Source organism: Hippocampus comes, unplaced genomic scaffold (genome assembly GCF_001891065.2).
Source record: "Hippocampus comes isolate QL1 unplaced genomic scaffold, H_comes_QL1_v1.1 scaffold72, whole genome shotgun sequence".
Taxonomy (NCBI): domain Eukaryota; kingdom Metazoa; phylum Chordata; class Actinopteri; order Syngnathiformes; family Syngnathidae; genus Hippocampus; species Hippocampus comes.
Window position 1 is genome coordinate 946,076 of NW_017806030.1, and position 14,407 is coordinate 960,482.

Sequence of the window (14,407 nt, forward strand, 5' to 3'; positions counted from 1 at the left end):
TGATTTGTTGTTTCTTTGAATTTATTTACCTTGAATAATTTGGGATTTGGAGAGCTTTTACGTGTTTTACATATTCATAAAATGGACAAAAGCTATTGCCGGACCATGTCAAGAATCAGAATCAGAATGCCACTTGAGAAACCAATCGAATTATTTTTTTATTGGAAAGATGCACACCCCTCATATGTGGTGTTTTTTTGTAACGTGGATGAATGATGATTTGTATTCATGTTTACTGCTGTCCCAAACTGAGAGACACATTTCTCTTCACTGAAACGAATAAAGAGAATACTCGAACTTCGAATGTGTGACGTGTGCACAGGTATCGGCTGTGGAGGTGAGCTGATTCTGCTGTACGCCCTCATGACCTACATGGTTGTTCTGGCCTGGACTCTGTTCTACCTCTTTTCTTCCTTCAAATCCCCCCTGCCCTGGAGTACCTGCGACAACTACTGGAACACAGGTGAGGTCCACAGTCTCTCTCTCTCTCTCTCTCTCTCTCTCTCTCTCTCTCTCTCTCTCTCTCTCTCTCACACACAGACACAGAGTTGCATCCATGCTTTATTGTGGCCGTCCCTGAAATACATTTCAGCCAGCCCGATGGTGCATCTTATCTGCCTTTGCTAAATGTGCCTGGTGTGTTTTGTGGTCGCTGCACTCAATGCGTTATCTGTGCTGGCACACCGTGGGTGGTTGAGCTTTGGGGAAAACAAAGACGAGATCTGATTGTAGTGGTTTGTGTTGCATTGTCTTGGTCTGCAAATTGAGGCCACCTCTGCATGTGGCCCGCCGGACGAGAGATGGGAGTGTGATTACAGTTTGGAATGAAGGGAGGCTGTTGTTGTTTGGCTTGCCGTATTTTGTTGCAATTACATTTTATCTTATATATTGTAGACCGTCCAATTATTGTTTTCGTAATGACAGAAAAAAAAAAAAAAAATTAATGCTGTGACATTTGGTGACCATCCTCTTGTCCAGGTAGTGTACTTCACTGCCACATTCCCTTATGTGATGCTCTTCATCCTTTTGATCCGTGGACTCACTCTTCCGGGAGCCAGACAAGGAGTGGAGTTCTACCTCCTGCCAGATCCGTCGCGACTCACAGACCCTCAAGTTGGACTGTTAGGTTACATTAATTGTGTTAAAGGAAAACACACACTATATGTGTGTCTTTTTAAACAGGTGTGGCTGGATGCCGTCTCGCAGATATTCTTCTCGTACAGCGTCGGTGTGGGAACCCTGACGGTACTAGGCAGCTACAACGCCCCCAACAACAATTGCTACAAGTACGTCTAACAATAAAACTAGAAAACACAACAATGCACACACTTACCAGACAGAACATTAGGTACACCTAGACTGGGCAGGGATACAATTCAAGAGCTGAATGAAAATTCTGCCTTTACAAAGATAATAATACTTCAAGTATTTCATTTTTTGAAAGGTATTAAATTCACACTACAGCATGTATTGCATATTATTGTGGATGTTCTTTGCAATGGTGCTGGACAGCACTGCATCATGCTGAGAACTATTCCTAATATGTATCGATTTATAATCAGAAACGCCTCGTAGTAATGATGTCATTCCAGCTGAAAAACAGAGCTACAAACTTGCAATAGTTTGAACCCAAGTTCAGAACAAAATGCATTTGTGTGTTGCAGGGACTGCTTTTGGCTGTGTTTGCTGAACAGTTGTACCAGTGTGGTGGCTGGCTTTGCCGTCTTCTCTGTGCTGGGATTTATGGCTCACGAGCAAGGTGTTCCTATTGCAGAGGTGGCCGAGTCAGGTAAATCTTCAGTCCGTCTCTTCGATGAAAAAGAAGAGACAGGATTAAAAAAAAAGAATGGATTGGCTCAACTAGAGAGTGGGGTCTGCTCTGTATCGCTTTGGTATTCACACTTGCGCCATGTTGTTTTCCTGCTCGCGATGCATTGTGGTCGATATTAACCTGTTGAGTGAATGTCGATGCGCACTACTTACCCAAGTGCATTGTGGGTAATTTTGAGTGGAGTGTCTTCTTTTTTTTTTTTTTTTGTGGACACCCCTACAAATTGGCGTAACTCCTTAATAGTGAACCATAGATGGAATAGTGTGCACATTCGGACACAGCCAATGTGATTTTACTCGACTTCTCTTCATCAATCCATCCATGCACTTTCTGTAGCGCTTATCCGCAAAAACAAGCACTCACATTCACATCCCTGGAAAATGAAGCGTCCTCAATGAAATGAGCGCGAATGCATGTTTTTGTTTACATGGGAAGAACCAAGATTCAAACCGTGAACCTCAGACTTTGGTAAACACAACTACCGTGCTGTTTGGACTTGTATCCACTTCAGATATTTGAAACGTACCAAACTGGTGGTGCATGTTAATATGGTTGCAGGTCCAGGCTTGGCATTTATCGCATACCCTCAGGCGGTGGCCATGATGCCGCTGCCTCGAGTGTGGTCCATCAGTTTCTTCATCATGCTCTTCCTCCTTGGCCTGGATACGCAGGTGAGACATCTGTCTTGGCATTCCTTTCCGCTCGGAAGTGACCTCACGGCTCTGCTCTCTCTCCAGTTTGTCGCCATGGAGGCGGTGATGACATCAATTGTAGACATGTTTCCTGCAGCGATGCGTCGGAGAGGCAGGCGGGAAGGTTTCCTTCTGCTCTTCAGCCTCACGTGTTTCTTATTACAGCTCGTCATGATCACTGAGGTTGGAATGTTTGGCTCGCGTCATTATGAATCTGTCTGTGCTGTCAAACAAAAACATTCAAAGGCCATAAGCACCTTGGTAGCTTATCACCACAAAGTGAATCCTTCCATTTATTTTGAGTGAAATAAACTGGATGCTCACGTTGGACACTTGACTGCGCACACCCGCACAATCCTAAAGAGACACAAAGTGTAGGCTGTACAATCCATTATACAAGTGTACCTAAAAGTGTTGCCAAAATATGTCGTCCTCAGGGAGGGATGTACGTCTTCCAGATTTTCGATTACTACGCTTGCAATGGAGCCTGCGTCCTCTTTCTCTGTGTGTTTGAAAGCTTGGCAGTTGGTTGGATTTTTGGTAGGTTGATGGCTTCTTTCTTGTATTTTTTCCATCATTGTGTGATCTTTTATGATTTATTGGCAAAACGGACTAAAGATGTGGTACATTTTCATCAAGGGCGCTAATATGACGTGACAGAAATTCATCTGTCTTGTCACGAGCAGTGGACAGTCAACTTTGACCATAGAGTCTCCCCCGGATAGTTAATCGCTGACTAAAATTGAAGAAACATTTTCGTTAACTAAGTGAAATAAAAATGCGAATGCTTTTAATAAAAGATGAAAATACATTTTATGTTTATAAAACGAACTATAATTACATTACAATGAAAATGTCCTTCATTGGTGACTTTGTCGATTAAATTCATTTCGGGTTAATTTTAAATGTATTTATTTTGGTATTACTGAATGGAAGAAGGAAGGTAAAACAGCTTTTGGGAAATTGCAGTTTACTTGAATACATAATAGAGACTTTTTTTAATCATGTAATTGACAAATACTGCATAAAAAATTTTGAACGATGAAGTGATTAAAACTAAACTGAAAGGGAGCATTTCTGAGGAAAAAAATACGAAAAAATGATAAACATGCTCTAAAAAACTAATTAAAACCCAATTGCTTTTAAAAACAAACAAACAAAAAAAATACCTATCATGAAAACTCCAAAACATTATAATCCTGGTAAGTACATTATTGTCGTTGTTCTAATAGGGGATTATTATGTAATATTCTATCTACTCATACTTCTCCCTGAAGGAGCAGAGCGGTTGTGTGGTATCATAGCAGACATGACAGGCCAGCGTGCCAACCCTTTCTTCAAAATCTGCTGGCGCTACTTGACCCCATTGCTTTCACTGGTGAGTCAGACTTTTATTTCTGGAGCTTTTAGGCATAACACGCTCATCAGACAATTCAGAAAATAGACCCACATCATCTAATCAGACCTCATCTCAAGATCCGCATCATAATTTCTGCATTCAAGGAGAAAATGCTCAGTTTGATTGACATTGTCAGAGAGGTGTCTATTGAAATTTTTATCATGCAAGGAAGGATATTGATCATGGAAGTATGTGTACAGTGGATCAAGTGTCCCCCCCGCCCCCGCCCCCACCTCTTACTATGTGCATTCTAGACCTGGCCTCTAATTTGCCAGAAAAATTGTTGTACACCCCCTGGCTAATATCATGGCATCACCAGTCTCAGAGGATGATGATTCAGTTGTTTAAATTTGTAGAAAGCAAGCAGATCGCAGCCATGACACAAAATTAAGCCATTTCATGGCTTCAAATTACACACACACACACACACACACACACACACACACACAAATCATGGAAAAAAACGTCCATGAGAAAAAGGGAGCCACAAACTGTTATTAAACGAGTAACATGACTTTTTTTAAATGTAAATGACCTCCAAATTGGGAGCGGAATGGGAGTGGGAAGTCATTCTGAACGGGAGTGGGCCGGGGCAGGATTTTTTTTTTAATTTAACTTTGGTTTGGGACTTGGTATTGGAGTCTTTTCTGTAGTAGTGGTATGGGACATGAGTGAAAATCCACTCCTGTGTCACCCTCTCATCTAGATATATACCGTCGATATAGTACTTGTCATTTTTTGTTCCAGGGCTCTTTCATATATTCCCTAGTTGAGTATCAGCCACTGACATTCAACCGTTGGTACGTGTACCCGAATTGGGCCTACGCGTTGGGCTGGATAACTGCCTTCTCCTCCATCCTCTTCGTGCCAGCCTGGGCACTGTACAAGTTGAGCACTACAAAAGGAACCCTCAGTCAGGTGGGCAGAAGGAAGACTTTTGTATGAATCCAATAAGCAGCCAATATATTCAATTGTTTTGCTGTATGCAAGATTGTGGCATCATTCAGTAAGTGTTGTTTGTATCCATTTTTTAGCGTCTGCATCACCTGTGCTGGCCCGAGCCGCCTGACTGCTCGCTGACCCTAAACAAAGGCACGGCACAGCAACGCATCCGTGAGGAGGATCTAGAATGATTCTGACACAGACAAAAAAAAAAAAATGAACTGACCCTGAAGTCCTCAAAAGAAGCAATCATGGACCTGAATTCATCAACTACATAAACAACCACATTGTACAGCATTTGACCTGGCTTCGCCATTGAAATGTTTCATCAAGCAGGCACACATTTTTCTTATAGTCTTTCTTGAATTTATTCTTTTAGTACTCATGTCCTATCCTCCTGGACCTGTAGTGCAAAAATAATAATAATTTACAGGGAGTAACAACAGAAAATAAAAGTGAACTAATCTTACCTACGCAGTATCCATGATTTAAGAGGATGCGGGAATTTCGGTCCACTTTCCCAAAGAACATTTGTGAGGTTATAGCCTGGCTCACAATTTCTGTATTTTGTTTCATGGGGTTCAGGTCAGGGCTCATACAACCATGACGTTATGTATGTTTTCCATCAAGTTGGAAGCGTAGAATGGTCATAAAAGATTTCCATCCTTCTCCTAAACCGATTAGCTTTATTCGAGTAATGTGTGAGCTGAGGCCAAGGGTAAGGCACTGACAAGTCAACCCTTGAAACTTTTTATGTGCCTTTGTACATACTTCAAACCGAAGACGCAGAACGGCTGTGTGGCATCATAGAGGAGATGACGGGCGACCGTCCCAACCCGTTCTTCAAAATCTGCTGGCGCTATATTAGCCCGTTGGTTTCACTGGTGAGTGGTGTCGCGTTGCGGGGTGGTGGAGGACCCCAAAAAGCAGGCAGGAGGGAGGAGCAGGGTGTATTTGAAGAAGTGTATTGATAAAACACGGAAAACTAAATCCTAAACAAACAAAGTCCAAAGTATCAAACAAAAACCATGACTGAAGCTCAAAACTATCAATAACAAACATGAGCAAAAACATGACAGACAAACAAACATGACAGCAGCAAAGAGCAACAATGACCCGACTATGAGTGTTCTGGCGGGAGTCCTTTTATAGAACTAATTACCCAACGACCAACAGGTGTGCAGCTGCAGGGGGAGCCCTACAGTGCCACCTGTTGGTCCCAAACCGAATCATGACAAGTGGGACTTCTTGTTGTTGAGTTTTGAGTTGTAATATGTGAGTCGGCCACCATATTTGATTGTATATGTAAACGTATTTATTCCACCATTAAAATTTACAATAAAATTCATTTATTTTGATGAAAAACATACATTTAAATGTGATTAGAATTAATAAATACATTCATTTTAATTAACCAATTCTGGAGGGGGTGGGGGGAGAGGGCTGAATACCACAAATATTTATTTTAACCTAACAGCAACTACAATGAAACCCACCAGAAATAAAAGATTAATTTGCCGCTCGTCGTTTTCAACAAAGAGAGTGTCGCTCAGATGATTAGAAGAAGTCTCCAGTTCAACTTAGAACAGAATGAGAATTGAAAGATACTCCCACGGATCCCTACGCTAAAAGATCGGTGATTGGCTCATTTCGCTGTCAATCAAAAAGAGATTCAGCCTCAGACAGATCATCCAATCATCATGCAGAAAAGCTCAGCGTCCGGGCCAGCCGATACATGCCCACTGTCCATAGACTCCCACAGACACTGAGCGTCCGGTGGGGGGGGGGGACAAAACCAGAATTTGTCCAATGACTTGTCTCGTTTCAAAGCATTGGGACAACCTACACTGAACTCTCTAGACACCCATTGTCCGCGCTGTAGATGATCAACATCCACACAGTCTAAAGCACAGTGAAGGTGCGAGAATGAATGAGAAGAGAGTCGCATCGTAACCAGTCTTAAGAAGCTGATTCAGAACAAAAGTTGAGCGCGTTGTAGCCCATATTTATATTTAGTCAATGACATGTACACACAATTGTATGTACACACATATATTTGATCACTTATTTTAGGAGGAGGGGAAGCTGACCTTCCCTTGCAGTCTTAGAGCAATCGCCTCTGGTGTACAGGTATCGGTTATAGAGGTGAGCTAATTCTGGTGTACATCTTTATGACCTACAAAATTATTCTGGCCTGGACTCTGTTCTACCTCTTGTCCTCCCTCAACTCCCCGCTGCCCTGGAGTACCTGCGACACAGGAACACAGGTAAGGTCTCTCTCTCTCTCTCTCTCTCTCTCTCTCTCTCTCTCTCTCTCTCTCTCTCTCTCTTTCTCTCTCTATTATGTATCGCATCATTTGACAATCGTATTCTCTTCTATCCATAGAGCGGAGACGTGGCCTTCCCCTCAACCTGCAGAAAGCGATGAAGATTTGTCAAAATGGTCACTAAAACTGCTAATTGTGAAAAGACTATCTGAGTGATGTGGACTACTTAATTTGAGCTGAATGACTTCATTCTTGGGCCACTGTTTTAATGCAAGTTTTTCCCCTTTTGCCTCTTTAATAATTTTCATGCGCTTCAACATGCAGCACTTGTAAAACCAACTCAGCAAGATGCCAGTGTTGGCCTGGTAGTGGTAGTATGATGGCCTGGTGCTACCCTGCTCTTTCAGGACATGGATGACTTGCTGTGATTGATGTGTTTGAAGAAATCTTGTACACTGCGATTTTGTAAAAAGATCAGCAACTCCAGGTTTAGTGCAACTAAATTCTATTATAATTATTATTGATTCGATTTGGAAGCACCTGCCTCTGTGTCCTGCTGCAGATGGGACCAAGGTCGCAACAGAAGTTGGGAAGTCCTCAGCGAGGCCAACTTTGTCACATTTTGTACTTTTCATGTTTTTACATGTTTCACATTTTTATATGATCATTTTTACAATTTTACATGAAAATTTGCATGTTTTACGTGATAATAATAAAATAAAACGCTAACCCACGAAAGCTGTCACATAAAAATGTGACAACTTTCGTAGGGTTTTTTTGTTTTGTTTTTTCCCCCTTTGGTGTGGCAGCCCTACGCTTCTGTAATTTCCTCTACATGTCTTATAGTTAAAAATTTTCCCTCTGAACTGATGAATGACTCCGTTCAGGTACTCATTATGTGACTTTAATGTGTGTCTTGTGTGGGGGTTAAAGGAAGATTGGATTTCCATTGAACTTTTGGAGAATGTGGAGGAAAACACGCCAGAATGTACTTGAGGAGAGAGGACGCTGGAGCAGCAAGGTGGAATTTCTTCTGGCTGTTGCCGGGAACATTGTGGGCCTTGGCAATGTGTGGAGGTTTCCGTACTTGTGTTACAAAAACGGCGGCGGTAAGCAAATGTGGCACTCGGCACTTCTTACAAAAGTTGTACATGTCACAGAACTATGTGTAACATCCAGGCGCCTTCCTGGTGCCATATCTGGTATTTGCGGTGTTGTGTGGCGTCCCGCTCTTCCTTTTGGAGACCACCATGGGCCAGCATACCCAAGAGGGCGCCATCACCTGCTGGAGGAAGCTGTGCCCCTTGGCTGAAGGTGTGCAACACTCTGTCACGTACAAGACTGCCATTCTCTAACACAAAGAATGAAGGAACTCATTCTTTCCAAAAAGAACCCATTTGTAGATTTTCCATCAATGTTACATTGAGTTCACAACACTTTGAGGAGTATGAGATGTGAGTGACACATTATCCAGTGACTGAAACAAACACAAATGTTAATGTCAATGTAAGTCTGAGGCAAATATGAACAGCATTCAGTTAAAAAAAATACAACAACAAAAAAATATATATTTTTTAAATAGTTTCAAAACATAGTTTAATGGCAGAAGTGGTGGTGGGACAACATTTTGATTTTGTGATGGATGATATTGTCAACCGTTGTAATCCAGTCTTGATAAAACTGAATCTACGATCAAGATTGTGATCTATTGTAATTGTTCACTCTTTGGATTGAGTTTTGAGATGTCAGTGTCAAAACAATCATGTCATGACACCATAAAACTATGTTTTTGATACAGCGGCATAAAATATTGACGTGTGATACATTATATGTAATGTAATTACAATCTATATTATCAATCGCGATACCCAACTGACTTAGTAGCATCAAATATTGCTAATATTATATCGGATAGTTCTCTGTTATGATACAGTGTTAAAACAACAGCATCAACTATTTATATTGTGATATATTTTAATGTTATTTGTTCGAATACATTGCCCATACACCAGCATCCCATATTAACGGTGTCTCATCATGTTATGGCACCCTGATGATATATTCGCATCACTTAACAATACTTGACACCACTGCAAATGACTAGCACAACAATAAATATGTTGTTAAATGAATACTGGATCGTTGTTACATTTCAAAATGTACCGTTCTTGAATCGTATCGCACCTCCTGCATTACGATATTACGTATTCAATGGTCTTTTATGAGGGCTGCATAACAGGTATAAATCGGTCCAATATTAAATTATATTGCTGATGATTTGTTGTTGTGAATTTATTTACCTAAAATAATTTGGGATTTGGAGAGCTTTTACATGTTTTACATATTCATAAAACGGACAAAAGACATTGCCGGACCATGTCAAGAATCAGAATGCCACTGAATCGAACAGAATCATCATTTCATCCTTGAATCGTATCCTACCCCATGCATGGAGGTCTCTTGAGACACTTGAACCTACATACTTGAACCTCGAATGTGTGTACAGGTATCGGCTATGGAGGTGAACTGATTCTGCTGTACACCTGCATGACCTACATGGTTGTTCTAGCCTGGACTCTGTTCTACCTCTTTTCTTCCTTCAAATCCCCACTGCCATGGAGTACCTGCGACAACTACTGGAACACAGGTGAGGTCTATAGTCTATATATAAATCCATTCATCCATTTTCTGATTCATTTATCCTCACAAGGGCCGCGGGAGGTGCTAGAGCCTATACCAGCTGTCTTTGGGTAGTCGGCAGGGGACACCCTGAACCGGTTGCCAGCCAATCGCAGGGCACATATAGACGAATAACCATCCACCCTCACATTCACACCTAGGGACAATTTTGAGTGTTCCATGCATGTTTTTGGAATGTAGGAGGAAACTGTGAGAGAGAGAGAGACAGAATGAAGGTTGGATGACTGATTACCATGTCTGCTTCACAGTGCAGAGGTCTACCTGTGTGGACTTTGCACGTTCTCCTCGTGCCTGTGTGTGTGAACTATTGTGTGTGTGTGAATGGTTCTTTGTCTATGTGTACACTGTGATTGGCTGGCAACCAGTTCAGGGTGTATCCCGCCTATCCTGCCCAAAGTCAACTGGGACTCCACCATGCCCGCATGCCTGAGGTTAAGTGGATCCCAGAATGGATGGAAGGTTCCTCTCATTTCAGTTTTCAGTTTCGGCCAAGAATTTTCATTTCAGTTTCAGTGCATCCCTTTTAAATACAAATATAGTTCATAATGCCTCAGTGTGAATGCCTTTGTCATTGTTTCAGCGGATTGTTTTGATGTTACGACAATGAACCACACCAATGGAACTTCGGCAGCAACGGAATTCTGGGAGTAAGGCAAATAATATACTGAAATATAATTTTTTTCACCAATCATTTATTATGTTGTTGTTTTTAACCTATACAGACTTCGAGTGTTGAAAATCTCAGGGGGCATTGAGGAGATTGGCAGCATCAGGTGGGAGATGCTTTTGTGCCTCCTGGCTATTTGGGTCATTTGTTACTTCTGCATCTGGAAAGGGGTCAAATCAACCGGAAAGGTGAAGTCCCATCAAACTGTACCAAGCGCTAAAAGAAATAAAAATAAAAAAATTCTAATGCTGTGACATCTGTTGACCGTCCTCTTGTCCAGGTAGTGTACTTCACTGCCACATTCCCTTACGTGATGCTCCTCATCCTTTTGATCCGAGGACTCTCTCTTCCGGGAGCCAGACAAGGAGTGGAGTTCTACCTTCTGCCCGATCCGACACGACTCGCAGACCCTCAAGTAGGACTGTTATGTTACATACATTGTGTTAAAGGAAAAACACGCTCTATGGGTGTCTTTTTAAACAGGTGTGGCTGGATGCCGTCTCGCAGATATTCTTCTCATACGGCCTCGGTGTGGGAAGCCTGACGGTACTGGGCAGCTACAACACCCACAACAACAATTGCTACAAGTACGTCTAACAATAGAACTAGAAAACACAACAATGCACACGCTCACCACCCAGAACATTAGGTACACCTAGATTGGGCAAAGATACAATTCAAGAGCTGAATGAAAATTCAGAAGGTGGGATGCATCCTGAACTGCTTGTCAGCCATTCACGCTCACAATCACACCGAGGGACAATTTAGAGTGTCCAGTCAACCTACCATGCATGTTTTTAGAATGTGGGATGAAACCGGAGTACCCGAAGAAAACCCACGCAGGCACAGGGAGAACATGCAAATTCCTCACAGGAAGGCCGACGCCGGAATCGAACCCTGCACGTCTGGACTGTGAGGCAAACATGCTAACCAGTCCTCCAGCGTGCCACCTGCTGTGTGCATTCAGTACTGCGTAAATGTATTAAATACGTTTGTTCCGGCCCTAACGGGTTTAAAAATAACAGCGTAGTGCCGTTGTTTTTCAGCTGCTTGAAGTCAATTAGCTATAAACTACTACAAAACAGTAAATACACAGAAATGAACACAAAATCTTCGCTGAAAATACGGAGGAGTGTTTTGGTTTCAATTTGTGTACCGGTAATTCTTGCTTCGCTTCTTATATCTCAAATGTTGGTCCTTTTGGTCAAGTTCAGAACAAAAATGCATTTGTGTGTTGCAGGGACTGCTTTTGGCTGTGTTTGCTGAACAGTTGTACCAGTGTGGTGGCTGGCTTTGCCGTCTTCTCTGTGCTGGGATTTATGGCTCACGAGCAAGGTGTACCTATCGCAGAGGTGGCCGAGTCAGGTAAATCTTAAGTCTCACCCTATGAAAAAGAAGAGACAGGGTTAAAAAAAAAAAAAAAAAGAATGGATTGGCCCAACTAGAGAGTGGGGGCTGCTCTGGGAGGACTCCAGTGTCTTTTACTTCTTTTCTCACTTGACGAAGTTGTACTGTACTGCTAATATTGAACATTATTCCAAATGAGCAAAAAGTTTCACGTTACCTGGCGGTTCCCTGGTGCTCGGTGTGTCAGTAGCTGTTTGGCTTCTGTGTCCTGATTTCCCCAGCCTGGAGCACAATGGGCTGAGCGCTTTTCTACACTTGAGAAAGTTTGCCTGCATGATATCTGCCCCCAAAATTTGAGACATTGGGAATGTTTTTTTTTTTAATCTTTCAGCCAATATGATTTTACTCGACGAATCCCTCCATGCACTTTCTGTAGCGCTTATCCGTAAAAACAAGCACTCACATTCACATCCCTGGAAAATGAAGCGTCCTCAATGAACTGAGCGCGAATGCATGTTTTTGTTACTTGGGAGGAACCAAGATTCAAACCGTGAACCTGAGACTGTGGTAAACACAACTACCGTGCTGTCTGGACTTGGATCCACTTCAGATATTTGAAACGTACCAAACTGGTGGTGCATGTTAATATGGTTGCAGGTCCAGGCTTGGCATTTATCGCATACCCTCAGGCGGTGGCCATGATGCCGCTGCCTCGAGTGTGGTCCATCAGTTTCTTCATCATGCTCCTCCTCCTTGGGCTGGACACGCAGGTGAGACGTCCGTCTTGGTATTCCTTTCTGCTTGGAAGTGACCTCACAGCTCTGCTTTCTCTGCAGTTTGTCGGCATGGAGACGGTGATGACATCAATTGCAGACATGTTTCCTGCAGCGATGCGTCGGAGAGGCGGGCGGGAAGGTTTCCTTCTGCTCTTCAGCCTCACGTGTTTCTTATTACAGCTCGTCATGATCACTGAGGTTGGAATGTTTGGCTCGCGTCATTATGAATCTGTCTGTGCTGTCAAACAAAAACATTTAAAGACCATAAGCACCCTGGTAGCTTATCACCACGAAATGAATCCTTCCATTTGTTTTGAGCGAAATAAACTGGACGCTCAAGTTGGACACTTGACTGCACACACCCGCACAATCCTAAAGAGACACAAATTGTAGGCTGTACAATCCATTATACAAGTGAACCTAATATTGTTGCCAAAATATGTCGTCCTCAGGGAGGGATGTACGTCTTCCAGATTTTCGATTACTACGCTTGCAATGGAGCCTGCGTCCTCTTTCTCTGTGTGTTTGAAAGCTTGGCAGTTGGTTGGATTTTTGGTAGGTTGATGGCTTCTTTCTTGTATTTTTTCCATCATTGTGTGATCTTTTATGATTTATTGGCAAAACGGACTAAAGATTTGGTACATTTTTGACATGGGTGTGACAGAAATTCATCTGTCTTGTCACGAGCAGTGGACAGTCAACTTTGACCATAGAGTCTCCCCCGGATAGTTAATCGCTGACTAAAATTGAAGAAACATTTTCGTTAACTAAGTGAAATAAAAATGCGAATGCTTTTAATAAAAGATGAAAATACATTTTATGTTTATAAAACGAACTATAATTACATTACAATGAAAATGTCCTTCATTGGTGACTTTGTCGATTAAATTCATTTCGGGTTAATTTTAAATGTATTTATTTTGGTATTACTGAATGGAAGAAGGAAGGTAAAACAGTTTTTGCGAAATTGCAGTTGACACATTTGGCACTTTTTTTAATCATGTAATTGGCAAACATTGCATTAAAAATTTTTGAATGATAAACCGATTAAAACTAAACTGAAAAAAAAATGCTTAAAAAAATGATAAACACACGCTAAAAAAGGAAAACCAACTGCATTTAAAAACAAAATTAAAAAAAAATTCCTGTCATGAAAAGTCCAAAACATTATAATCCTGGTAAGTACATTATTTTCGTTGTTCTAATAGGGGATTATTATGTAATATTCTATCTACTCATACTTCTCCCTGAAGGAGCAGAGCGGTTGTGTGGTATCATAGCAGACATGACAGGCCAGCGTGCCAACCCTTTCTTCAAAATCTGCTGGCGCTACTTGACCCCATTGCTTTCACTGGTGAGTCAGACTTTTATTTCTGGAGCTTTTAGGCATAACACGCTCATCAGACAATTCAGAAAATAGGCCCACATCATCTAATCAGACCTCATCTCAAGATGCGCATTATAATTTCTGCATTTAAGGAGAAAATGCTCAGTTTGATTGACATTGTCAGAGAGGTGTCTATTGAAATTTTTATCATGCAAGGAAGGATATTGATCATGGAAGTGTGTGTACAGTGGATCAAGTGTCCCCCCCCCCCCCACCTCTTACTATGTGCATTCTAGACCTGGCCTCTAATTTGCCAGAAAAATCATTGTACAACCCCTGGCTAATATCATGGCATCACCAGTCTCAGAGGATTATGATTCAGTTGTTTAAATTTGTAGAAAGTAAGCAGATCGCAGCCATGACACAAAATTAAGCCATTTCTTCAAATTACACACACAC

At 41.8% G+C, this 14,407-nt stretch overlaps 2 protein-coding genes across 2 annotated transcripts in view; both read left to right on the plus strand.

Annotated features, from left to right (window-relative positions):
* The window catches only part of LOC109529338 (sodium- and chloride-dependent GABA transporter 2-like), an 8,885-nt gene extending 3,782 nt beyond the window's left edge, over positions 1-5,103 (plus strand). Inside the window, 10 exon segments of the mRNA XM_019892667.1 lie at positions 323-495; positions 979-1,113; positions 1,183-1,286; positions 1,665-1,789; positions 2,390-2,502; positions 2,569-2,706; positions 2,961-3,063; positions 3,801-3,901; positions 4,670-4,840; positions 4,957-5,103. Of these exon segments, the coding sequence (XP_019748226.1) occupies positions 323-495; positions 979-1,113; positions 1,183-1,286; positions 1,665-1,789; positions 2,390-2,502; positions 2,569-2,706; positions 2,961-3,063; positions 3,801-3,901; positions 4,670-4,840; positions 4,957-5,055 (1,262 nt within the window). The 3' untranslated portion in view covers positions 5,056-5,103.
* A 2,938-nt stretch (positions 5,104-8,041) lies between these two features.
* Positions 8,042-14,407, plus strand: part of LOC109529404 (sodium- and chloride-dependent GABA transporter 2-like) — a 27,564-nt gene continuing 21,198 nt past the window's right edge. The window contains exons 1-12 of the mRNA XM_019892790.1: positions 8,042-8,240; positions 8,311-8,445; positions 9,638-9,778; positions 10,412-10,478; positions 10,554-10,686; positions 10,779-10,913; positions 10,982-11,085; positions 11,739-11,863; positions 12,503-12,615; positions 12,682-12,819; positions 13,074-13,176; positions 13,875-13,975. Coding sequence (XP_019748349.1) covers positions 8,096-8,240; positions 8,311-8,445; positions 9,638-9,778; positions 10,412-10,478; positions 10,554-10,686; positions 10,779-10,913; positions 10,982-11,085; positions 11,739-11,863; positions 12,503-12,615; positions 12,682-12,819; positions 13,074-13,176; positions 13,875-13,975 — 1,440 coding nt within the window. The 5' untranslated portion in view covers positions 8,042-8,095. The remainder of the gene's footprint in view (positions 8,241-8,310; positions 8,446-9,637; positions 9,779-10,411; positions 10,479-10,553; positions 10,687-10,778; positions 10,914-10,981; positions 11,086-11,738; positions 11,864-12,502; positions 12,616-12,681; positions 12,820-13,073; positions 13,177-13,874; positions 13,976-14,407) is intronic.